At 39.4% G+C, this 25,620-nt stretch overlaps 1 protein-coding gene across 4 annotated transcripts in view; it reads right to left on the bottom strand.

Moving 5' to 3' along the window:
• Positions 1-25,620, bottom strand: part of HEATR1 (HEAT repeat containing 1) — a 70,876-nt gene that overhangs the window by 32,538 nt on the left and 12,718 nt on the right. For all 4 annotated transcript variants that reach the window (XM_082425658.1, XM_082425657.1, XM_082425655.1 and 1 more), the window contains exons 13-32: positions 24,354-24,449; positions 23,824-23,912; positions 22,530-22,741; positions 22,067-22,188; positions 21,292-21,483; positions 19,453-19,636; positions 19,166-19,302; positions 18,221-18,413; positions 13,260-13,429; positions 12,715-12,873; positions 11,141-11,383; positions 10,751-10,882; positions 9,448-9,551; positions 9,134-9,277; positions 8,148-8,266; positions 7,930-8,051; positions 6,252-6,380; positions 4,556-4,786; positions 3,656-3,782; positions 1,767-1,927 (exon numbers count right to left, since the gene is read on the bottom strand). In XM_082425658.1, coding sequence (XP_082281784.1) covers positions 1,767-1,927; positions 3,656-3,782; positions 4,556-4,786; positions 6,252-6,380; positions 7,930-8,051; positions 8,148-8,266; positions 9,134-9,277; positions 9,448-9,551; positions 10,751-10,882; positions 11,141-11,383; positions 12,715-12,873; positions 13,260-13,429; positions 18,221-18,413; positions 19,166-19,302; positions 19,453-19,636; positions 21,292-21,483; positions 22,067-22,188; positions 22,530-22,741; positions 23,824-23,912; positions 24,354-24,449 — 3,066 coding nt within the window. The remainder of the gene's footprint in view (positions 1-1,766; positions 1,928-3,655; positions 3,783-4,555; positions 4,787-6,251; positions 6,381-7,929; positions 8,052-8,147; positions 8,267-9,133; positions 9,278-9,447; positions 9,552-10,750; positions 10,883-11,140; positions 11,384-12,714; positions 12,874-13,259; positions 13,430-18,220; positions 18,414-19,165; positions 19,303-19,452; positions 19,637-21,291; positions 21,484-22,066; positions 22,189-22,529; positions 22,742-23,823; positions 23,913-24,353; positions 24,450-25,620) is intronic.

Here is a 25,620-nt window from a genome sequence, read left to right as displayed (position 1 = left end):
GTACACAAATGACCGTGTCCCCCCAGCCTTGCCACTTCTTGTATTAACAACTTCAAACTTCCTGCCAGTTTGATAACATCATGGTGGTATCCTCTATAATCTGAATTTTCCTTCTTACTAGGGAGGTTGTTTCATCACATTGGCCATTTGTGATTCCTCTTCAGTGAATTCCTATTCTTGGCCAGTTGTTCTAACAGAAACGGACGCTTCTTGATTTATAAACAGCAATACCCTTCTTTTAGTCTGTGGCTTTCTTTTCATTTTGTTTATGGTGGCTTTTGGTTGAAGTTCTTAAGAAATTCTTTTCCACCCTCCAGTTACAACGATGTTTTTCCCTTGGTTTTCTTCTCAAAATGCTAAGTACTTCTTTTCACACTGAAGTTTTTAAGCCACCTAAAACTGTCTTTTGTTTATATATGAGATCAGTCTTTCTTCCCCCCACTTGGAAAACAAACCGTGCCAGCTCTGGCTCTTGGACATTTTTCTCTCCCCACTGCCATGTGGTGCTACCAGCCATGGAGCACGTGTCTTACATCGCGTGGGTGTGTCCGCCTGGTGTCCAGTCACACTGACCCACCCACGTGCTTGGGAAGCACCACCATCCTCAGCAAGCCTGCTTGACACAGAGCAGTGTCTACACTGATCACTCTCAAGTGAGCTTGCTGAGCTAACTACCAGTTCTACAAGCTCATCAATTCTCTTTTTTTCTGATTCTTACACTTCATTTCTTTTGCTGAGTAGGAATACTGACAGAGGGCACCTTTGTTCCAGACTTTAACAGGCACATGTTAATGTCTCATCATGAAGTGTGCTGTAAACCACAGGCTTCTGACGGATGTCTTTATCAGGCTGAGGAGTTCTGTCCATCTCACAATGGTAAGGATTATTTTTCTGAAATCACGAATAAGCACTGGATTCACTAAATTCTTTCTCTAAATATTTCAATGATCATAGGTTTCCCCCTGGATCTGTTCATGCGTTATAACAGAAACAGAATACAGATATTTGAATGCTCAGCCATTCTTATGTTCCTGGTCATGACCCTGGATCCTCCTTTGTTTCTTTATTTCTTCATTTTGTTTCTGTATTTCCTTCTTTCTCTCTAGTTTAAAGTTTAGCACACAAGCAGAAAGGTGCACAAATCATGTGTGTAGAGCTCACTATATTTGGGTAAAGAAACAGCATGTTATCAGCACCTCAGAATCCCTCCCCTACTTGACCCTGCCCTTTCCTCCTTCCCAAAGATAGACACTGTCGTTATGTCTAAAACCACAGGTGTGTTTTGCCTGTTTCTGAACTTCATACAACCGGAATCACAGGATGCATTCCTTTGTGTCTGCCTTCTCTCCTTTGATATTATGCTGATGAGAGTCACCAGATGGCCGTGTGTCCCTGAGGTTCACCCACGTCCAGCTATGACGAGACGCTCTGTCCACTCCACTGATGATGGACACTTGGGTTGTGGCCAGTTCTGGGCACCATGAACAATGCTACCACAAAGATTCTTGTCGATGTCTTTCAGTGCACATGTTCACACACTTCTGCAGGTATATACCACTTGAGAACAGAACTGCTGAGCCACAGGGTTTACGTATATACAATCTTAGTAGATCGTGCCCAACAGGTGTTCATGTTGAGGTGAACAGCACTGTCTGTTTCTATTACAGGCATGCCTCACGTTTTCATGAGAGACTTGCCAAGCTGTTTTTCCTAGCCTAAAACACAGTTCCTTCAGAAAAAGCAAACACATTTAAAGAACATCTCACCTTTCTGATAAAATTATTGGAAGCCAGGAGCTGAGACATGAAGGACACTGACAAAAATTTAAAATGCCGCAGTTGCTTGCTGGTGTGAGCGTCTATGTTAAAAACCTGTAGCATTTCTTCTTGTGAGTCACTCTTGTAAGATACTGATGTGGGAAGGGTTTCTGAAAAAGAGCAACAAAACAAGTGACCTCACTCATCTTCGACCTGATTCTTTGGTATTTAGATACAGACATAATGAGCAGGGTAAATGGATACAATTTTTAGAGAGAAATTTGTTACTCTGTTATACACATAATATACGATATGTATATTATTATACATATGCATGTGTATATATAATTTGTTATACCCAGTTTTTCCTCTTCTAAACCAGTGAAAGATAGGAGTATATTTACCAAGAAAGTACCCAAACAGCCCTGAGAATAGAGTATGTAAGACAAAACCAACCAAAAAACAAGGTAACTCAGACAAACAAATAGAAGACAAAGATACTGCAAAAGGAGTCTAAACTGGCTCCATGCCCCATTTCCGAAGCTGCAGAGACATTTACTTTGATGGCCCACAACAGACTAAAGGGGGGGTCATCCCTTGCCTTCAACATTTAACTCTAAAAGCTGCAGGTGTCTGTCCTAAAACTGTAGAATCCCACATTCAAATGTATCAAATACGAAAGGGGCTGGGGTGCCATGGCTGTGGGTCCGTGATGGGCCCCTTAAAAACCACCATCCTAGAGAGCGACTTGAATGAAGGCTTCGTCCTCCGCACGTCACCACACACGGCTCACCGGCGCCTCCCAGCTCTGCCCCTCCCAAACCCGGCCAAGCAGGGCAGGCAAGGTAAACGGCCGGTCACCCAGACAGCAGTCCCTGAGGAGTCTTCAGACCCTTCTTTCTAATGTACCTCACTGTTCTGCTCCAAAGGGCAGAGAACTAAGAACAGTCAACACGTCAGCCCTTTCTTTTTTTTTTTTTAAAGAAATTCACGTTCTTTTATTTATTTATTTATTTATTTATGGCTGTGTTGGGTCTTCGTTTCTGTGCGAGGGCTTTCTCCAGCTGCGGCAAGTGGGGACCACTCTTCATCGCGGTGCGCGGGCCTCTCACCGTCGCGGCCTCTCTTGTTGCGGAGCACAGGCTCCAGACGCGCAGGCTCAGTAATTGTGGCTCACGGGCCCAGTTGCTCCGTGGCATGTGGGATCCTCCCAGACCAGGGCTCGAACCCGTGTCCCCTGCATTGGCAGGCAGATTCTCAACCACTGCGCCACCAGGGAAGCCCCGTCAGCCCTTTCTTAAGCCAACCTCATCGGTGCTGCAATGAGCGGAATTTCCTTCAAGACCCCTACGTGGTAAAATTTTCATATTTAGTTACCACTGCCGTGGTACCTGTTTTGTTTTTCTTCTTATAAAGGTCTTCACGGGAACTCCCTGGCGGGCCAGTGGTTAGGACTCTGCGCTTTCACTGCCATGGCCCAGGTTCAATCCCTGGTTGGGGAACTAAGATCCCTCAAGCCGCACGGTGCGGACAGAAAAAAAAAAAAGGCTTCACATTTTAATGGGAAACTAAGATACAGCTAATAAGATGCTGCTAACTTGCTGTCACTTCACCGTCAATTCATCCCAGACGCTTGGAACACGCCACAGCCCACACATCAGCGCAGAGGCACAGAGGCCTGAAAGCCAACGTGTGAGGAACGGCAAGCAGAAATCCTGCTCACTGTTTTCCATAAACATTGGAGAAGGTAACAACCGTATACTCGAATAAAAATTACTAACTTACTTAAAAAAATCCTTCTAAAGACGCACCATGGGTTCTGAAGACAAGCTGCATTACCTCCTGCCTCTCTCAAGCTTCCAGATTAAACAGTAATTAACATCAGACTTAACGCCCACCTTCTTTTTCCTCTGGCAGCTTCATTAAGTACTCAAGGATATTCATCAAGCTTTGGATCTGATGCTGGACACTAAATTCACAACAGACTGAAATCCAAAATTCAGTGTCTGCCTCTAAAATAGCATCCTGTGTAGGGGAGAGAAATAGGTAATAAACTGTACCTCTCAAATTTATGTTACTTAGTAAGTACAAATAAGGGAAATGTTTTAAAAGTACTTCTTAGCATACAAAGCCACTCCACGCTGTTCCTTATGGTCACGTGTATGACCAGAGGAATCAGGTGCTGAGCTTCTTACATAAAAAAGCCAATTTATGAGAATTATGAGGCATAATTCCAGAATACACTGCATTATGATATCTGGCAGAAATGAACATACTACTTTACTTGGAGTAGGTTCTAGATCTATTCCTGGATCCCACGTCTAAGAAGCCATTTAAAAACAGCCCTGGACGTGTAACTTCTGCCCTCATCTCTCTTCAAAACAGGGCTCTTCAAAACTGTCACCTGCATCTCACTGACTTCAGTGACACCGACCTTCCTCCCCTGCCCCCTAAAATGCCTTCAAAACCATGTTCAAGAGAGACAGTTTAATTCCTGTACAGCTGTACTCTTTGGGGCTTAATTAAAATACACCCACCCAGCACGGCACCAGCCTAGTTTCTTAGACAAGTCAAGTCACCCTCAGGAGAAGCCCTGTTGCTCCTGAGGGTATTCCGTGCCTCGGGCTCTGGAAGCGATTTCAGAGAATGCTAGAAACACCTTTAAAAGCCCTTCTGAGCACACACTGTTAAGTAACGCACACTAAGCATCACCAGCCCCACGTTTCAAGTGGAAAGTGACACAAAATCTGTGTGAAACACCACCCGTTTTTTCTTGTCACCGCGCCCTACGCTCTGACCTTTTCTCCGAAGGCAGCCACCAGCGCGGTTTTAGTGACATACTGTTCAAAGAGCAGGAGGAGGAGAACCCAGAGAAATCTCTCTGCGCCCAGTGTGTCCACAAGCTGGACGAGGACAGGCAGACGCCTGTGCTCGGGCACGTGGGGCAGCGCGTCCACGAACACGTTAATGATCTTGACCACGATGTCCTCCACGCTCCTCGTGACTTCTGCAGAGGTGCCACCGTCAGACTGCAGGGCAGCAAGCAGGGGCAGTGAGTAGAAGCAAATAACCCTCCGCGAGACAAGCTATAAGTAGACACGGAAAGGCCTTCAGATGTGCCCCCAAAAAGTTGTCAAAGGAGTTCTAATAATCAGAGACCAATCGGTAAGTATTCAAGGAGTACACAGATTACGTCCTCGGCACTCTGTGGCCCCGAGGGGACTACAAAGTGCAAGGCGTGAGCACTTCCCCAAAGGAGATGTATCATCTCCACGAGACACAATACACCTGTGAAAAGGTAACAGGCGGCACTAGATGGCAGATGCCAAGGACGGGCCCTGATAGCAAGGCTGCTCTCGGGCCGTCCTGCAAAAACCAAGCAGGATTTGAGTTGTGCCTCGAGAAGAACGGTTTAATCTGAAAAGCAGAGCACGGTAAGGCCATCAGCTCCCTGCTGCTTCCAGAATAAAGTTCAAACCATCTGGTATGGGTGCTGAGAAGATAACAGCCTAGCGGATGAAAGGATGAAGGAACAGACACCTGCACGAATGGCTAACCCGGTGCCCCTACTTCCACCCGCTTCGGCTCTCCGCATCCCTCACACACACTGCGCACACCATCCCCAGGCCGGGACTGCCTGCCGTTTCAGGGAGCAAATCCTACCTCCTCTTCAGACCCATTCAAAGTCCACTTCTTAATCAAGTCTGTGTGATCATCCCGGCCCGCGTGGACCTTCCCCTATTCTGAACTCTTCAGCGTGTATCAAATTCCACTGGCATATACCATATTAATGCGTATCGTTATTTTCCTTTTTATACACGTCTCCTGTCGTGGCTAACTTGCTGGACAGAGAATACCAACCTTATACCAAGATTAAAAGGAGGAGGTGCTGGGTATGGTCATCGCTGAAATGGTCAATAGCATGAGGAAAGACAGTGACAACAGTGGGGGTAAACAGAAAACGCAAGTGGACAGCCATGCCCATTCACGTTCAAGGCTACTTTTTAGTTTCGAAGTCTTCACTCCTTGCTGAGACTAGTCTGGCAGAGACCAGGTCTCACTCATCTCTTTGCGTACTGAGCTCTCAAGGGAATGCTTGGTAAATGTTTGTTGAATTGTATGTTAACACATTTGCTCTAAAACTTCCTATTTCATCGACCTACACAGGGGTCTTATCAAACTGACGCGATGTCCTGAGATACACGGTAAATGTAAATTCACTTGTCAGAGGAATGTTCAGGCACTTATAGAGTTATACCCTGGCAGTACAGCAGAACCAGCCTGGCATGTTTATAGGTATTTCTGGAAAAGACATTGTTTCCAAGATTACTCCTTAGGTTCACCACTCAAATTTAAGGGGCACAAATACCTGAGCATTTGAGAAAGGCTTTTCATGTCATGTATTTACCACTTCTTGAATTTCATGCTATGTAAAATCTTAAAAATCTTAAAAATCAGAAAAATAACACCAATGATGGTGGAAAGACAGCTTACCTGCATAAGTGCTGGAATTACCATTTTCACTGTCTTGTTAATAACTTGAAAACTGTAAGTATCATCTAGACGCATCACATTGGCTCCCATAAATGTAAAAATAGACATGATATTGTGTAGAACTTTATCCTGAAAGAAAACACATTTTTCAATATTTTCCATTTTAAGCACATCAAGTATCAAGATTCATTAAACTCAGCAATAAAAAGAAATAACTCAAATTAAAAATAGGCAAAGGATTTGCAAAGACATTTCTCCACAAATAAACAAATGGTCAATAAGCACATGAAAAGATGATCAACATCAGTTATTAAGAAAATGCAAAATCCAAATCGGAAGACACCACTTCATACCCACTAGGATGACTATAATAAAAAAGACAATAACAGCTGTGAGGGAGTGGGGACATAGAACCCTCAGACACTGCTTGGTGGGTACAAAATGGTACAGATGCTCAAATAGTCTGACAGTTTCTCAGAAAGTTAAGTTGGCATATGACCCAGTAATTCCACTCCTATTGAAAACACTGAAAACATGTTCACACAAAATCTCCTATACGAGTGTTCACAGCGGCATAATTGTTAACAGCCAAAAAGTGGAAACAACTTAAATGTCCGTCAACTAATGATAAACAAAATGTGGTATACACGTACAATGGTATATTATCCAGCCATAAAAAGAATACTGATTCAAGCTTCAAAATGGATGAACCTTGGAAACGTTACAGGAAGTGCAAAACATCAGACACAAAACATGCCACGTATTATATGATTCCATTTACAGGAAACGTCTAGGATAGAGAAGGTCGATCAGGGGTGCTGGTGGTAAAGGAAACGGGCAGTGAATGCTAATGCATACGGGGTTTCTTTCTGGGGTTGATGAAAAAGTTTAGGAAGTACATAATGGTGATGATTGCACAATTCTGTGAATAAACTAAAACCACTGAATTGTATACTTTAAATGGGTGGCACTTAACTATATATTCATATGGCATATGAACTATATTTCAATAAAAACAAAAGAAAAATATCAATGATTCTTAATTTTTTCTGGATTATCAACCCCTTTGAGAGCTACTGACTCTACACCAAGGGGGAAAAAAACCCGTACACATTAAATCTTGCATATGATTTTAGTAGATTAAGAGACCCGCTAAAGGTCATGGAGAACCAACTCCAGGTTAAGTACATCTGACCTAAATCCCCTACATGAAAATAATTTCAATCTCTTCAAAAATTTTTAAACAACGTATTTCTATAAGGAACACGATTTCTTTAACTGAGGTACTTTATAATCAAATTAATTTTAAGTCACTGGTTGAAAGCTGTGTGAGGATTACCTGAGGATTCACGGGATTTTTTCCAAATAACACTAATACCACCACTTACTGGATAGCTACATTGCACCAAGCACTGTGCTAAGTGCTAACAATAAATTATCCAATCCCATTCTCACAACAATCCTACGAAGAAGGTTACTATTATTCTCCACTTCACAAAAAGGGGAACCAAAGCTTAGCAAGATCAACCAGCTTACTGTCTCAGCTATTGAAGAAGCAGGGCCAAGAGTCCCATCAGCGCTGTAATATCCAAAATGTCCACTGAATTCACAACAGTGCAGGCCTACGCATTTCCACAGAAAAAAATATCTGCGTAAGTCTTAAATCGTTAACACTTACAGGAAATATTCCAGCAACAGTACCCAAAAGTAAAAGGGCATGGTGATGGGTCTGAGGCATCTCAGAAACGCGGATGCACTGAACTATCAATTCCACGTTGAACTTCTCCTCATCGAGAACATCTACAGGGCGAGAAATAAAAAATCTCTAAGTGGTAGGTACATTCATACTCAGAGTAGATAATCCTTCCCCCCCTTTCCTTCCAACAAAGTACACACCTTTTGGTATTTTGCCGCCATCTGGAGAGAGTTTTTGGCAGATGTTAAGCAAACAACTTAGAATTAACTGTTTGGTGTATTCCATACTTCCCTGCTCTGGTGGCAAAGGCTCTAAACACCTTCAGGATGCCCGGAACAGAAATGATGGGAAATGAAAGAGTTGTACAATCTCAGTGCTGCATTAATGATCACTGTCCAGAACACATATTAAATAAACATTTAATTTAAAACATTAACATTAAACATTTAATGTTAATAAAACATTAACATTAAACTTCAAGTCTAGAGCCTGCGCTCTAAAGCCCATGAGCCACAACTACTGAGCCCACGTGCCACAACTACTGAAGCTCACGTGCCTAGAGCCCCTGCTTGCCACATCTACAGAAAGCCTGCGAGCAGCAACAAAGACCAAACCAAAAATAAATAAATAAACTTATTAAAAAAACCCAAAAACATCAAGTCTATAAACATGATGTAAGATTTCTAACTCTGATTCTTCTAGTGCAGGCAGGCGCTTACATCACATTACCTCTCCTCTCTATTGCACCTTCCGTCAACCTATTTTAAATCTCCTTAGAGGACAACCTTGAGAATTACTTTCTTTTTTGGACGAGAGCACACATCTGCGATGCAATGCATACACTACAGCTATCTAATAACGCACACCTACAAAATATAGCGGGTGTCACACTGTATCCTTAAATACAAGTAATGATGCCCCCGGGGACATGGTGTTGAAAGTGAGGAAGGAAAGTAGGCTGGAGAAAGCGCTCATTTATTATGTAATACAGGATGAAGGTTAGTTTCGGGCCCTGGCAACCGGTTCCTATAACCATTCTTTAAATCTTTCAACTATAGTATTCAACGTGCTCTATTTTACAGACTAGCTAAGCAAGAAGAGAATGTGAAAAGAGAATGTTAAATAAAATAAGATGGGCAAGAATTAGAATCTCATTCTCTCACAGATCAAAGGCAAGTGTCACTACCTTGAGAGCAGGTTAAAAAGTGTCGGTATCAATATCTGAGGACTTTTGAGTTTCTTTTTGTGCTGCAGTAATTCTAGGATGAGGGTTGTTCTTTGCCAGTAAGAACCTCCAACTTCCTGAACAGATTCTAGATCTTGTGATTTTCTGGGAAACAGACAAGACAAAAAGTTAGAAGAGCAAACATTATCAACGCTAATAAGTAAAAATTACTGTATCCGATTATGCCCAATTGATGGGTATCAAAAAATCACAATGGTTCCAAAACATCCAAGGCCTGGGGGACAACAGTGTTCTCATGCATTCATAGCTCTTACTTCTGCTGCATTTTCTGCCTCCTTGTTTGCTGAATTGTGCCTAAGGACTTAGTTTTATCTGGTGGCTCCAGTTCTATTCTGACTTGTTCAGCATTAACAGAAATCTGGAATATGAAGGAAGAATGGGTGATGACAGGATTCCATGGGTGAAAATTAGAGCAGTTTACGTTGATTCAAACAGATACAATGAACGTGTTTCTGTCCACTCTGTCCCCCTACAACCCTACAGCCCAGCCCAACCTCCAAAGGCAAATATCATTGACAATTTCTTATGTATTCTTGGGAAATTTTCCATATACCAACAGCTCTATAAATATTAAACACAGAGAGACAGACACACACACACACACACACACGCACAGAGGAGCATATTATACACACTGCTCTGTGCCTTAATTTGTTCCACTTAACTCATCTTAGAAATCTAAGTAATTATGTTAAAATTCTGAAAACTGCAGAATCTGGATACTAAGACTTTACCACACTATTATCTATTTTTGTGAAAGTATTTTCCTAAAAAAGCACAACAAAGCAAAACACTGAGTAACTAGGTGGTTATTCTGATCTACAGCTAGGTTTTAATATACATATAAACCAATGAGCAGATTCTCAATTCCATTCTATATGTCATTAAACAACTATTTAAATCAAGCAGAATAATCCACGACCCAGCTGAACATGGAGCCACCATTCATTCCTGTTCTTGCATAAGAGGAAGATTCTCCCTAATATGAATAAGATCCAAACTAACATACACCCTACGTGTTCAAAACTATATTTCATACAATAAAAATAATGATGAAGACTTATAACGTTGATATTGCACTTCTCTATGACCTCCTTTTCCATGATTCTGGTTAATGGGAACATCTGACTTCCTAAAAGCATTATAAAATGGAGGAAGCTTAGGGCTTCCCTGGTGGCGCAGTGGTTGAGAATCTGCCTGCCAATGCAGGGGACATGGGTTCCAGCCCTGGTCTGGGAGGATCCCACATGCAGCGGAGCAACTGGGCCTGTGAGCCACAACTACTGAGCCTGCGCGTCTGGAGCCTGTGCTCCGCAACAAGAGAGGCTGCGACAGTGAGAGGCCCGCGCACCGCGATGAAGAGTGGTCCCTGCTTGCTGCAACTGGGGAAAGCCCTTGCACAGAAACGAAGACCCAACACAGCCAAAAATAAATAAATAAACAAATAATAAAATCCTACATCAAATGTATAAAAAAAAAATAGAGGAAGCTTAAACATGGTGTTACTTGCCAGAGAGTAAACATCAATAAACAAATGGCAGGAAGTTTGCAACTTACCCCTTTAAAAACACTGCTAACAGTCTGAGCACAATGTGAGTTTTTACAGTTCACCAATAAATCAAACAATGTGCACAAAAGCTTCTGCTGAACCTTTTCATCTGAAATAGCTGCAAAAAATGGCTTCGTAATCTAGAGGCAGAAAAAAGGCAATTGAGATAAATGAACAAACTTGAATTCCAAACATGATCTTTCTATCATTCTCTTTTACAATGTGAAACTGGTCTCCATTTTGTCAGTTTAAATGACTCATGAACATCATTCAGTTTTGCAAAATGGGTCAGATATATCATATTCCTTTAAGATATGCCCAGTCTATTTTCTTGAAGTAAAACATTACAGATTTTTGAAAGCCTGAACATGCCTCAGTTTCTGAAAGAAATCACTAACCTTTTCGAGGGCTGTAATCTGAACGGTTGGCATTCCTGTGCAAAGTTCCTTTGTTGTGTGCACAGCTTTTATAAATATATCTAGACTCTTCGGGTCCTTATGTAAAAGGGAAGCTGAATGTTCATTATATTTTCCCAGAATGAGATGCAGAGCAATGAGCTCATCTTTCAGGACAACTGTGGGCTCCTTCTGCATCTTTTCTAACAGTTGCTCAATCATAGGCAGCAGCTGAGAAAGCACCATCTAAAGTTTGGAAAATTTATTAGTAAATAGTTATCTATATGGATATAAGTTTCTGCTTGCTGTACAAAGATATCCAAAGATATGCTGCAAGACTGCAAGCTTAGCCTGGAGGAAAAAAAACAATAAAATAATGACCTCTTAAGACACAGGGATAGCTATTAATCCAACTAAGGCACCCAGGTCCCCTCTGACAGTTCAGTCTATAACAGTCAAAAGATCCAAACCCTTTAGAGATGACAGGAAAAATAATCTGTGAGCATCCTAACACCTTCTGAAAACAGGAAATACAAACTAAAGTTTTGGACTATCAAAATAAATTTTAGTTTTTCTACACTACATTTCCAATGCTGTGCAATTAATATTAATTTAAATTATGTATCTGAAGTCTTTAATAACTCAACCAGGAGCCAGCAAATTATGGCTTGCAGGCCAAGTCCAGAGGACCATCTGTTTTTGTCAATTTTGTTTACTGAAACACAGGCATGCTCGTTTGTTTACATACTGTCTGAGGCTGCTTTCGCAACACGATGGCAGAGCTAAGTGGCTGCAACACAATCTGTATGGCCCACAGAGCCTAAAATATTTACTACTTGGTTTTTTACAGACCAAGACTGTCAATTCCTTGTTTATACCAGGGATGACACAGAGCTGATAAAGGCCATCTGTTTGCTGACAACAGGACAATATAATCAAATGGCTTTTACTCCATTTGATCCCTCTTTTAGTTCTGCAAGTTGCAGTCAGTCCAAGAACGGTAAGGTCCACGGGCATTTTTGGAACACGAGGATGAGGAGCAGTTTTTGTGTACCAGCACAAACCACCACACAAACATGTGATTCACAACCTCTTTCTTTTGAATCACAGGCTTCCTTGACAGCATAATGAAAGCTTTGGATTCTCCCCACAGAAAAATGTACAGCCACATACATTTTAAAAATGAGTAAATGATTTTGGAATGTGCACAGACTTTTATGTTCAAATATATTATTTTGTGGAGGATTTTCACCTGAAGAACAAACAAAAACTAACAGTTTTTCAGCAGTGCATCGCCAGTGTTTTTCCCTGTGTAACTGTAAAATTCATTTAAAATCACATCAATGACGAGACAGGGATAACACACAATTTTTAAATGGAAAGAAACTCACTAATATTTGCTTTTTGTATCCTGTATCTCTTTTCTCCACCTCAACTCTTCCCCCTCCCAAATTAATAAAATGTTCACATCTGAGTGTATATATGCAACTCTCACAAAGTCTTACGCACACGTGAGCAGTTACAGTAATCTTTAGTAACATCACGTGGATTGGACAGCCCACTTAAATTGCACATACCTCACTGTTGACCTCCTGAAGTACTTTCATCAAATCTTTTGCAATATAAGATGGGCAACTATATACACAATAAAGTAGGTTTTTCAAAGTTTCAGACAACTTCTGATGAGATTTCAGCTTCTTTTCTCTCTGTAGTTCCTCAAATAAAGTAGCCAAATCCTGGGATACAAAAAAAAAAAAAACCCGATTGGAAAAAAAAACGTTACATGTACTACTTATGGAAGATTCTTTCCCAAATGATGCGACACTGCTCATGATTTTCAATACCCTTAATAGGAAAGGGTATCACTACCCATCAGGTAGCTTACTATCAAAAACTAAACATTGGCCTTTTAGCCATTAAAAAGATAGCAGAAATGAAACATGCAATTGCTATCTTTTTAAAATGGGGGAAGAAAGATGTGCAGACATTGACATATCAATTTCTAAATTCAATGACGTAGTCAATAAAAATCCCTGCAAAGCAGAATGTCAAGAAAGGAGAAAAAGGTTCATGTGTCCACACGGGCATACACACTCTCAATCTTCCTTGCTACTGAGTTTACCTGAGCAACATAGGTGGCATCTGAGGTGATCTCCTCTGCTTTAGGAACCACATGATCTATGACCAGATGAAACTGGGATGCCACTCCGCTGAGGGCCTGGAGACAATGAATGGCGGCCCTACGTACTTCTTTTATGGGGCTTCCCAGATTAATGAGTAGAGATGTCACCACTAAAACCAAAGGGAAAAAAATTTAAGTAACGATTGAAAACATTGAAACAGGGCTTCCCTGGTGGCGCAGCGGTTGAGAATCTGCCTGCCAATGCAGGGGACACGGGTTCGAGCCCTGGTCTGGGAAGATCCCACATGCCGCGGAGCAACTAAGCCCGTGAGCCACAACTACTGAGCCTGTGCGTCTGCAGCTTGTGCTCCGCAACAAGAGAGGCCGCGACAGTGAGAGGCCCACGCACCGCGATAAAGAGTGGCCCCCGCTTGCGGAACTAGAGAAAGCCCTCGCACAGAAACGAAGACCCAACACAGCCAAAAATAAATATAAATAAATAAAAATTATAAAAAAAATTATAAAAAAAACAAAAAAACCCCACTGAAACAGTATAAAACTTCAATAGTACCAAAGGGTGCATGATGCAAGTTTTCCTCTCAACTCAAACTCCCTCTCTGAAGACCAGTCACTGTTTAATTATTTGTTTTCTATGCTAGAGAAGTGTTAGACATTTTCTGTTATATTCTTTTGAAAACACACAAATGAGACCATAGCATACATATCCTGTTCTGCACCAACTGCTATCACATCTCAATGTATATTGGAAGGGTTTTCCATTTAGGTACATACATATCTACATTAAATATCCTTTTAAAACTGTATACAAATGCTCCATTGTATTTTACCTTACTGGTAAAAGTTTAGATTGTTTCTAGTCTTTTGGCATTAAAACTGCTGCAACAAACACCCTGTATATACATCCTTGCACAAGAGTGCAGAGGAAATAACCCACTTGTGCGTGATACTTTGCAGGTATTTTGTCCTGAATAGATGTTTGTTTTCACTTTCTTTTTGATGTGGAAATTTTATAGCTTTACAGAAGAATTTTTCTTCTAGTTTTACATGTTGCTTTGAAAGGTGCTCCCCACTCTAAAAGAGTTTTTAAAGTATCTACCTCTAGTACTCCACATTTTCTTCTAACACTAAAGCTAAGTTTTTTCTAATGTGAAATCTTTAGTTCAGGTGAAATTTTTGTCTAAGGAATAAGGTTAGAGTTAAGCTTCTTTAATGTTTGCAAATGGCTAGCAGATGTCCTGTTTAACAGTCAACCTAAGAACCCCACAGATCTGGGATGTCAGCTTTGTCATTCATACATCTCATTAGTATCTGAAACGTATCTATTTTTGCCAACTATGCTTTTAGAACCATGTTCAATAAAAATGATGAATTTAACAGGAATGCTTTTGTTTCGCCAATTACGTGGCAAAAATACTAGCTTTTGATTTGAGAAGTATTTTCATCATGTTACTCCTACTCTGCTGTCACTTAATTAGGAGTAATTACTGATTTTTATCTCATGCCTTTTCAGATCTTTGGACATGATTATATGGGTTTTCTCTAGCCAATTATATAACAGAATATCTTGTTTTGAACCAACTTTGTATTTTTGGAATGAACTCTGGGGAAATGTTTACTTTCTAAAATAATGTTGCTGGACCCAGCAAGTATTTTATTTAGAATTTTTGCATCATTATCAAATACAGCCATCGCCTTTTATCTGTAAGGATGTTGTGCTGGTTTTAGACAAAGAATCTGGTAGCTTTCCTTGGTTCTATGCCCTGCTCAGTTCAATAACACTGAAATAACCGGCTTCAAGGACCTGGTAGAAATCAAGTGAATCAGGGTTTTTTGAAGAAAAGTCTCCAGGATAAAGAGACATCTAAATTCCTTTTATGGTAATTAGTTATTTAAGCTTTATTCCATACTATCTACTGGGGCAAATTTTGGTGATTTTTATCTTGCTAGAAATGATCCATTCTACATATACTACTTCTGGAATGCTAAGAAAGAGTGTGACAAGCTTTCATACTCTTCCAAGAAGGTCATATGAAAGCTGGAAATCCTTCCTGGTCTCCATGACATTAATTTATAAAGTAAAGCCAAAAATGAACAGCTGAGAAGTTGAATTCATACAAAGGGCAGCATCAGGCCATGATATCTGTTTGCTAAAATTCCCAGCAGAGTGGGGCAGAGCTTTCAGAAAAAGCCAAATTCAAAAACAAAGTACTAACTACTATGGCTGCTATGTTCAAGTAAGTTACTGGAACCCAAGGTGGGTTAAACTACATTATTTAAGCAATCAGCTGTTAAGTATGTCCTTCCACTTAAAAATCTATGTGACTTCATTCTCCCAACTAATTTTTTTCAGATTTGAAATAGCATATTTTACATAAAAGCTGAAAAAAATACTTGAGTTTTGCTTTTAAACATGTAAATAAACTTACTATATTGATAAGGCATAACAAACCAACAGCAGCCTCCAGCTTACAAACGTTAAACTCTTATTCATTTAGCAAAGATTTGCTCTATGCAAGCCTGAGCTGGAATACATATTTGCACAGAAAGTAAAGAAACTGGTTAGATTCCCAAGCCACTGACAAAAAGTTAACTCATACAATTATATTAATATTGCAAACCCTTTTTCTTTTGCACAGCATAATATTTTCTTGTAAATATATGAAAACAAATACCAGCCAACACTTCCTAGACTCCTAAGGGAAAAGGTATGGCTGGAAGCTCACTGTGGATTCACAGTGGAGTGCTCTGAGGACCGGTGCACTGAGGAAGCGGCCCTCTACTTGAGGCCCTGGGGGACACTAGTGGTCCTTGAGCTTGCATGAAGAACAGAGTGCATCTCTCCTGTTTTCAGTGGAGTAACTGTGACATATCTAGGCAGCATAAATGCAAAAGTGCTTCAGGAAGTGGGGAGGTGACAGAAGGCAAGACAGCAGGGGTAGGAAGGGAGCCCATCTTGCAGCAATACCAGAGGAAAAGTTAGGTCCTTTGGTCATGCTGTTTACAAAGAGGCATATACTCCTCAGAAGCCACTGCCTTTGATGCCAAAGGATAGCACATTTCATACCTAATTAGAAAATCTAACTACTTGTGACTTCGTTTTTTTGAAAACTCATAAGTTTAACAGTAGATAACTATTTTAATAAACTATGGTATCTCCACACAGAATACTTTGCAGACATTTAAAATATATATATAATTCTGTATTTATTAATATAGAAAGATGTTTACAATGTATTCATTCAAAAAGTTTAAATGCCCAGAACATATACCCTGAGAAAACCATAATTCAAAAAGAGTCATGTACCATAATGTTCACTGCAGCAATAGTTACAATATCCAGGACATGGAAGCAACCTAAGTGTCCATCAGCAGATGAATGGATAAAGAAGATGTGGCACATATACATAATGGAATACTCAGCCATAAGAAGAAACAAAATTGAGTTATTTGTAGTGAGGTGGACGGACCTAGAGTCTGTCATACAGAGTGAAGTAAGTCAGAAAGAGAAAAACAAATACCGTAGGCTAACACATATATATGGAATCTAAAAAACAAAAAGAGAAGGTTCTGATGAACCTAAGGGCAGGACAGGAATAAAGACACAGACGTAGAGAATGGAGTTGAGGACATGGGGAGGGGGAAGGGTAAGCTGGGACAAAGTGAGAGAGTAGCATGGACATATATACACTACCAAATGTAAAATAGCTAGTGAGAAGCAGCTGCATAGCACAGGGAGATCAGCTCGGTACTTTGCGACCACCTAGAGGGGTGGGATAGGGAGGGTGGGAGGGAGACGCAAGAGGGAGGGGATATGGGGATATATGTATACATATAGCTGATTCACTTTGTTATACAGCAGAAACCAACACACCATTGTAAAGCAATTATAGTCCAATAAAGATGTTAAAAAAAAAAAAGTCCAGGAAATTCATATCCGAAAAACCTGAATAAACCTTCTTTAACGTAAATCCACCTAAAAAAGGGACTGCAATATTTCAGTAAGTAGTGGAGAAAAAATTACATTCATGGGATTTTATTGTGTAAGTAAAACTTAAAATTGTATACCTATCTCACATATAACAAAATTTTGGTTACAACTGTAATTATGTGCTCTTTCAAGGAGCCAATAAAAGATAAATATTGAGAAATTGTTCTGGGGAAAATGTATGGTCATTCACTTTGCTTTCACAGAACATTTATAACAAGTGATTTGGGAATAAAAAACTTAATCAAGAGCACGTTCAAATTCTCCACAGGCCACTGTCATTCCTCTGGTACTTAAATGATTCCGTCATCCTCATCAACTTGCTCATCTTCAATCACTATAGGGTCTAATTCTGACAGATCCTCTCATTTGTCAATAGCTTTGCAAGTCAATCCACTTCTCAACAGCATGTTTATCAACTTTGTGAAATTCTGCATCTTTTGCAAAATTTACAACTTACTTTATAAAAACAGAAGTTTTATTTTTGGGAGTTTCATTAGTGAGCGCCCAACCTGAAAATTACTTTATACCTGATAAAAGAGATAAATCCCGGAGGGTTGCCTGAATGGAGACCAATTTTATAATTAATCAGTTGAATGCTGAATTGTATTATGATGGTTTGGCTTCCCTAGACAGCCCAGTTACTATTCAAAAAATGAACAGATGGATATTAAAAACCCATGGTTAACCACCTGCCATTTTTATTATCTGTTTTGGTGAGATTTTGCCATTGACGTTTAGAACTTAAAGCAATACTTAGGAGTAACCAAAAAGTCTACAAATACACAAAAATATATACGCACACAAATACATACATACACAGACAGAAAGAGTGTGCACCCACACTAATAAAAAAATAAAAAGAAATTCTCCAAACTACCACCTTCACACAGCACACGTGGAGAAAGCATTACCATCTGGTCACGACGGAACAGAACGATGCTACTTGTAGTACCTGGAGAAGACGCGGATGCCAGCTGATGTCTACACTGAGCCTTCTGAGAAGAGAGCATTGCACAGCCCACATAAAGAGCTTGAGTCTGCAGCACGGTTGTCACCCTGCAGTTAAGTGGATTTGAAAGGCTAGAACCATAGGTCCATAAAACAGAAAAGAACTTGAATAACTGGAAAACATCTTCTAGATGTACCTAAGTTAAAAACAAAACACAGTGAAGGTTAATTTAATTTTTACTCACATAAGCTGGTTCCAAATCCTCTTCCCACTAGTGTACAATTACAGAAAACAATTTATTGCAACGTTTTGCTTTGTCTAGTCACTTAAAATTATTCTCTGCTTGGTACTTTAACCGACTGGGAAGGGTGTGAAGGAATTCAGACGACTCACTATAACTTTGCACTTGAACACACTTAACAACAATGGAAAGGATGAGGTCGCCAAGCAGAAAACCGAGACAAAAGTGATGTCGGGAAGCCTCACTAAGAAAGTACCGTGACGGTGGAGTGAGCAGTGTCAACTGTGTCAAATGCTGTCGAGAGGGCAAGTAAGACAAAAGCAAAGAACTGACCACTGGGCCTGGCAGCACGGAGGTCAGGGTGCCGTGATGAAGTCTCTTCACTGAGCGACTGCATATCCTAAATCACCTCTCTGAACTGCAGTTTCTCGCTGGTAATGACAGTAGTCAACCGAACGTATCTGGCCACTGTGATTATTAAACACCTGAGCAGGCCTAACACGTGAGGAGGCCGGCAGCAATGTCAGTCTCCGTCCAACCTACCGACTGGTGTCACGAATCAGCACTGCTTTACAGGGTCTGCATCCATCACCACACGCTCCTCACTGTCTAAAAGTCTTTCATGTTCATTAAAAACTGTCATAACTCAAAGAATCTACAACATCTTCTTCCAGGGGAGAGTCTGCCTGAAAAAGGTGAGCTGGTACCTTCATGAAAAGTTTCATCAGAACCCGAAAATGGACGGTGTCAGCACCACTGAGAACCATCTCGAAGAGCCCCATGAGCAAGCACAAGTAGTCTCTGCTGTCTTCGTTCAGCTGTTCAGGATTCCACCAGGTATCGTCTACGGGCACGTGAAGAGAAGGAGAAACGGTGCATAAACTTATGCGAATACACCGCTGGGAACTTCTCATTCAAGACATAGAACAAGCTGTGGAATCAATAACTCAGTTTTCCACAGTATCACATTCAAAAGATTCACAGCTTGTCCTACCTTTAGGAAAAGATTTAGGAGCCTTTAGTGCATGAATAAAATTTTTCAGTGAAAACACGAGTAAAACTGAGTCCTCCACAGCAGTCCTCCGGGCGGTCTTGAGCTCTTCTACATAATGTGCCCACAGCTCCAATGGTATCCCTCTGTCCATCATCAGCTCAAAATTCCATTCCGAGGGGATCTCCTGAAATGTCAAAGGAAGCAAAAACAGCACAAGTTTAACGGGGTTCTGAACGTGGGTTATACAGATGGACTGCAATGGCTATATGACTGGTAATTTGCAAAATTCTGTCTATATGTGTATTTGGGTGGGGAGAGGAATAATAGTTTTAATCAGATTTTTAAAGAGATCTAACCATCACTATTCACAAGACACAAATAAGTTCATCATGGCTTCATTTTATCTATGTTTTCTTAAAACACCGTCCCTAAAAACAAATGTTATTCGTATAATTTATCCTTGTCAAATAAAGGGTAGGCACGTTTCTAAACAGAAAAATAAGGTACTGGATTTCCAAGAGATCCTTAAAGGGACTTTTCTCGTTTCATACTTTTACTGCTTATCTGAAGAAGGTACATGGTCAAATCCCCAAACTTGCAGATAATTCTAAACAAGAAGCAAAACGTTAAGGTGCTTAGCTATCACACTACAAGTGCCAAAAGGAAGCATGAGAAATGGCGCAGGAAAACAACAGACGAGGCTCCACATAGGTGAGCGCAGAACAATAACTTGGTAGTAAAATAACCCAAAGCCAGACTTTTAAGATAATGCCTCTGGTGAGGGATTTCACTGGCTCAAAGTGCTGCTACCGCCGAAAAGATGCTCGGGTCTCTCAGAAAGGGCATCAAATATAAAACCACCTGTTATCTACGTATGTATAAAACACTCGATTTGTCCACACTTTACCACTGAGAACAAATACAGTCCAGGTCACCACACTTTCAAAAAAATAAAGAAAGAAGTTAAGAAGGGCTCATCTGGGTATGTGGGTGTGTATGTATGTATTTATTTGCCACGCTACGTGGCTTGCAGGATCTTAGTTCCCTGACCAGGGATCAAACCTGGGCCCTGGCAGTAAAAGAGTGCTGAGTCCTAACCACTGGAATGCCAGGGAATTCCCTGGGTTACTTTTTAAAATATGAAGATTCAGTCTCTTAAAGTTTACATAAATTTACCTATAATGGCTATGACCAGAACTTATAAAATCCTGAGGGTATAAGTGAACGTCAAAAAGATGGGATTTGTTGAGCAACTCCTACAACAAGGAACCAACCCTCTGAAATCTGGAGAACAAATAAAAACAAGATGCTATTAAGTACAAGACACTATTCTATGGCAGATATTAAAAGAAATAATCTATAACCCCAAGGTGTGGTGTTTGGTAAAAATATCAACAATTGAAACATGTTCCTTAGTAAGACTGTCAAAGATAACAGTACGCTGGCAAAATCCAAATTAAAATAATACAAAAGATCTATTCCAGTAAACAACAGAATGAAACAATACTTTATTCAAGCACTAATATATCTGGTGAATTCCTCACCACTAGACGTAGTTAAGTATAGCTTGGATAATTACCCAATAAAGATGATACAGGGGAGAGTCAACTATCAGACACAAACACCACAAACGTGAAATTCCATGATTCAATTAAATTTCTTGCAAAAGGAAGACAGCACCTAATCCACTATCTACTGCTACCCAAGGCTGCCTCACATTTCACCCCTAGAATCCAAAGACTCAGCATCTCAGCCCCCGATTTTCAGTTCTGCTGTGATTAACAGGCCAGGCAGTCACTTTTCTAACATTTAACTTTCCAGAGAGTTTGCACTCCTTACCACTGTAGTAATGACACTTTCGAGCGTCTTTATTTTTTTCTGCAACAAACTGAAGACTCTTGTCGCAAATGGAAAATGAGTTTCTTTTAAAGATGAACAGCAGGAGACAAGTACAGCCATGATCACGTGAAAAGTCACTTTCTGCTTCAGGCTAAAGGACTCCTTTTCTCCAACACTTATTAAATCCTCCACCTTGAAAATTAGACAGACTCCGTGAATGGTAGCTCTTGGTTTGCATAAAAACAATTTTCTCTACCTCTGCCTATCTAGGTATCATGTATTTCATATTTAGAGTGAGATGATAAATATAAAACCTTAAAAAAGTAGTAAGCATTGATTTCTGGGTAACTATAAAAATAAATAATTTCAGAAATTATAACGAACACAACTGCACTTGCCAACTGGATGTTTTTATGCCTTTAAAAGATTTACTAAGGCAAAAGAAAATTTCTCCTCTTTTAGATTATATTTTGCTATTTTAACAAAAAATATGACTTTAATATTTTAAATGAGAGGAGAAAAGGTTTAAAAGTAGACATTATATTCCTACTGGTCCAATATAAAACCAGGATGAAATAAATTACATAAAATGTTAAGGATTTCAAACAATCTGCAAAATATACTAAACACTATGTTTTTAAAACAAAACAAAGTACTCAAGAATGGAAAAGTTATTTTAAAAAAAGAAGAAGAAGAATCTAGTAAAGCAAACACTGAGAATCCAATAAGATTATGAGAAGGAAACCCAGGGGGTTGACTTCGACAACATACCTACCATCTTTAACATTGAAGAGGGATCCCCTGAATTTATATTGTCAGCCAGCAACTCAATCATCTTCTGACTTGCTACACCAATTAGTTCTCCTGACTTTGTGCTTTTAATCACATTTTCAAGAGCTGTTTAAAAAAATAATAATAATTGAACACCAGAGGGCCCTTATGTTACTAACACTCACCTAAATATCATGTCAAGTAAAGAATTTAGGCAAAAGTTTTACAAATTTCCTACGAAGGTTTGCTTTTTATTTTTCTTTTCATAAAATTACTAATTCTTCAGTGGGTCAGTGTTCTTTTCACTGTATACTTTCCATATTAGCAAAAATTTTTTTAAATCTTGCTGGCATGTAACACAATGAACAATTTCAAATAACAATCACTGCCAATTTTTAATTACGGTTATCTTCTTTTTTTAAAGTGTCACCTGTTCACTTTTTCTAAAAAACAACTGAATTTCTTACCTTCTTTCCAGCCTCTTAATAAAGGATGCAGAGAGCAAATTCCTGATTTTGATAAATATATAGCCATTTTCACCTCAGCAGATTCCATATCATCATTGTCGATGACCATAAATGGCAGCAGGTGCACCACCACCTGATTCGACAACTGATCATTCTCACTCAGTATCTCTGCTTTAATTAGTATGTCTGCTGCTATCTCAAGCACACTGTACCTAAAAGATACATAAACACATTTGGTTGAGACACATGAGAGACTTCAGTTCAGCAAAAAATCATTGTTACATTTTTCCAGCTCAACTGACACCATCCTGGTCTCTTTACCAAACACATTATTGAGAAACATCAAGATATCACTTAAAATCCATGCTAACAAAGGAGTTATTTGGGACATTAATTTTAAACCAACTCTGTCAAATCTTTCTTTTTAAGAAATCATTAGGTTAACTGTAACATAAAACATATCACACTATACATCTCAACTCCACTAGAAATCAGAGATTCACTCATCAGTTCAAAAAATATTATCTGAACACATACTATACGCTAAGAACTAAACAGGACACAAAAACCTGTAAGACATGCTCTCATCCTCTAAGGAGCTTAGTCACTTTTCCATGCAAAAAGCTTAGGTGCCAAAAGTGAAATAACGAAAGCTCATCAAAACATTACAGAAGGTATCATGTGCCTCTGAGCTTATTTTTTATTTAATATATTTGTAATTGTTTTAATTATAAAGTGTAATATATTATCCTTGTAAAGTAGAAATACATTATATAAAGCAAAAAATTAAAGCGCCTTCCCATCCTACTTCCCAGATCTCAGTATTATATCATACACTATACACTTCTTTTTCCATTTTATTAAGAAAAATTTCAAACATAGAGAATACTACAACAAATCCATACAAACCCAAATAAAAGCGAACTTGATATAAGAATTTCAGGCACTTCCCTGGTGGCGCAGGGGTTAAGAATCCGCCTGCCAATGCAGGGGACACGGGTTCAATCCCTGGTCCGGGAAGAGTCCACATGCCTCGAAGCAACTAAGCCCGCAGGCCACAGCTACTGAGCCTGCACTCTAGAGCCCTCGAGCCACAACTACTGAGTCCGTGCGCCTACACCCCGTGCTCCGCGACAAAACAAGCCACCGCAATGAGAAGCCCGCTCGCCGCAACTAGAGAAAGCCTGCGCCCATCAAAGAAGACCCAACGCAGGCAAATATTAATAAATAAATATATAAATTTATTAAAAAGAAAAGAATTTCATTAATTTATTTAGGAGATACAAATACATACCATCCCCTATTTTTTGAAAGTTCTGCTCTTTGAAAGAGATTCAGGAGATTTGAAACTGTCACTTCTGAACTAAACTGTTGTTTGAAAATCTAGAGAGAAAAAAATACCCGTAAGTAAATTTTTGCTTGCTTCAAATATGGTGCTTGTTAAACGAACTTTAAAAAATTATGAATTATAAAGAATTTATCTCCCAAGAATTCCAGTATAATTTAAAAGTTCTATGAGACCAATTTCTTAAAAGTGCCATTCAGGATCCAATTTCCCAGGATCCCTACATATTTACTACTGATAAAAATTCACAAAGCACTTTTCCTTTTTAAAAGAACTTCCAAATATATAAAGTTGTATAATCTAATTACTCCCATGTGCTTTCCCCAACCAGGCTTAAGTCTATGCTCTCAACAGAACAAATTTCCAGTGAAAGCATAATTTCCAAATATGTTGCTGCCTAGAGCAGAGATTCATGTGAGAAGGGTAAGTAAATATTTACAAACAAAACATGCACGTCAATGAACAACAAGTTCACTCACCTCAAATGCACTTATAGCTGACAAGACAACATCTATGCTGTCATCTCCTAATCGGGTTAAAATAGCTTCTTTAATGAAAGACTCATCGATACTCTCCTGAGCAATAGAAAAAAAATATTAACTTAGTTGTTGCTAAAACCTCTGAAGACTTTACATTAGAAAGGAAGTATGGTTTTGTGAAAAGCACTCCAGAATTCCAGTTAAGGAACACAGGTTCTGCTGCCCCGGATGCAAATTAAAAACTAAGCACACTTGCGTTGAACTAGGCCAACTCTAGAAGTCCTTTTTAGATGAATAATTGTTTGGTACAAACTCTTTCCAGTTTCCATTGAAAATATAATAAGATGTGCAATTAAAATACAATTTTTGCATTAAAGAGTTCATCTTGTTAAAATGAGAACCTAGATTTTGGGAGAGCACAAACTAAAGAACCAGAATGTCTAAGTTTAAATCCCAGTTCCACCACTTACTAGCTGTGCGACCTTGAGCAAGTTACTTAACCTTCCTAGGTCTCATTATTCTCATCTATAAAACAGGGCTAATAATCATACCTACCTCAAAGGGTTGTTACAGGATCAAATAATACATATCAATACTTAAAACAGTGCTTTAGACATAGTAAGCAGTGTTAAAGGTTAGCTTTTAATTTTCAAGGTTTTTACAAAGATGATGACAAGTGCTGATGACTGCAGTCTGCCCCAAAAAGTTCATGTTTTTCTTTTAAGTAACAAAAGAAAATAAAGCATAAAATCATTCACAGTAACAGAAAAATAAGACTGCTAACCAAACTGAATATATCTCTACCTGTAGGTGGTGAAAAGAAAAAAAAAACAAGTAAATAATCCCACAGAAAATAATGTAGGTCAGAAGGCTGGGAGACAAAAAGTAAAATCCCTAAAATTCACAAAACTGAAGTCAAAGTTTAATGCCAAATGCCAAAATTTTCTCAAAAGCTAATAAGTAGCCAAATAGCTCAATCTGGAATTCGAGAACAGAACAGAACCTATGTCCAGACATTAACAGAGAAGGGAAAAGGAAATCAAAGCATGCAAAGACAGACATTAACTGCAATTACAATACTAAAGCCTGTAAGTTGAATGTATACACTGCCCTTCACTGAAAAAACTAACAAATCCAGAGGAGGACAGGGTAGGACGGGATTAAGAGTAAAAGCAGGAAGGATAAGAATGGCTTCAAGAATATTAGGAGATTGTAAAGCAATTATACTCCAATAAAGACGTTAAAAAATAATAATAAATAAAAAATA

This window comes from Balaenoptera physalus (genome assembly GCF_965194825.1).
Source record: "Balaenoptera physalus genome assembly, chromosome: 14".
Lineage (NCBI taxonomy): Eukaryota > Metazoa > Chordata > Mammalia > Artiodactyla > Balaenopteridae > Balaenoptera > Balaenoptera physalus.
Note: the sequence above shows the minus strand (reverse complement) of the source record. Positions and strands in the feature narration are given on the sequence as shown.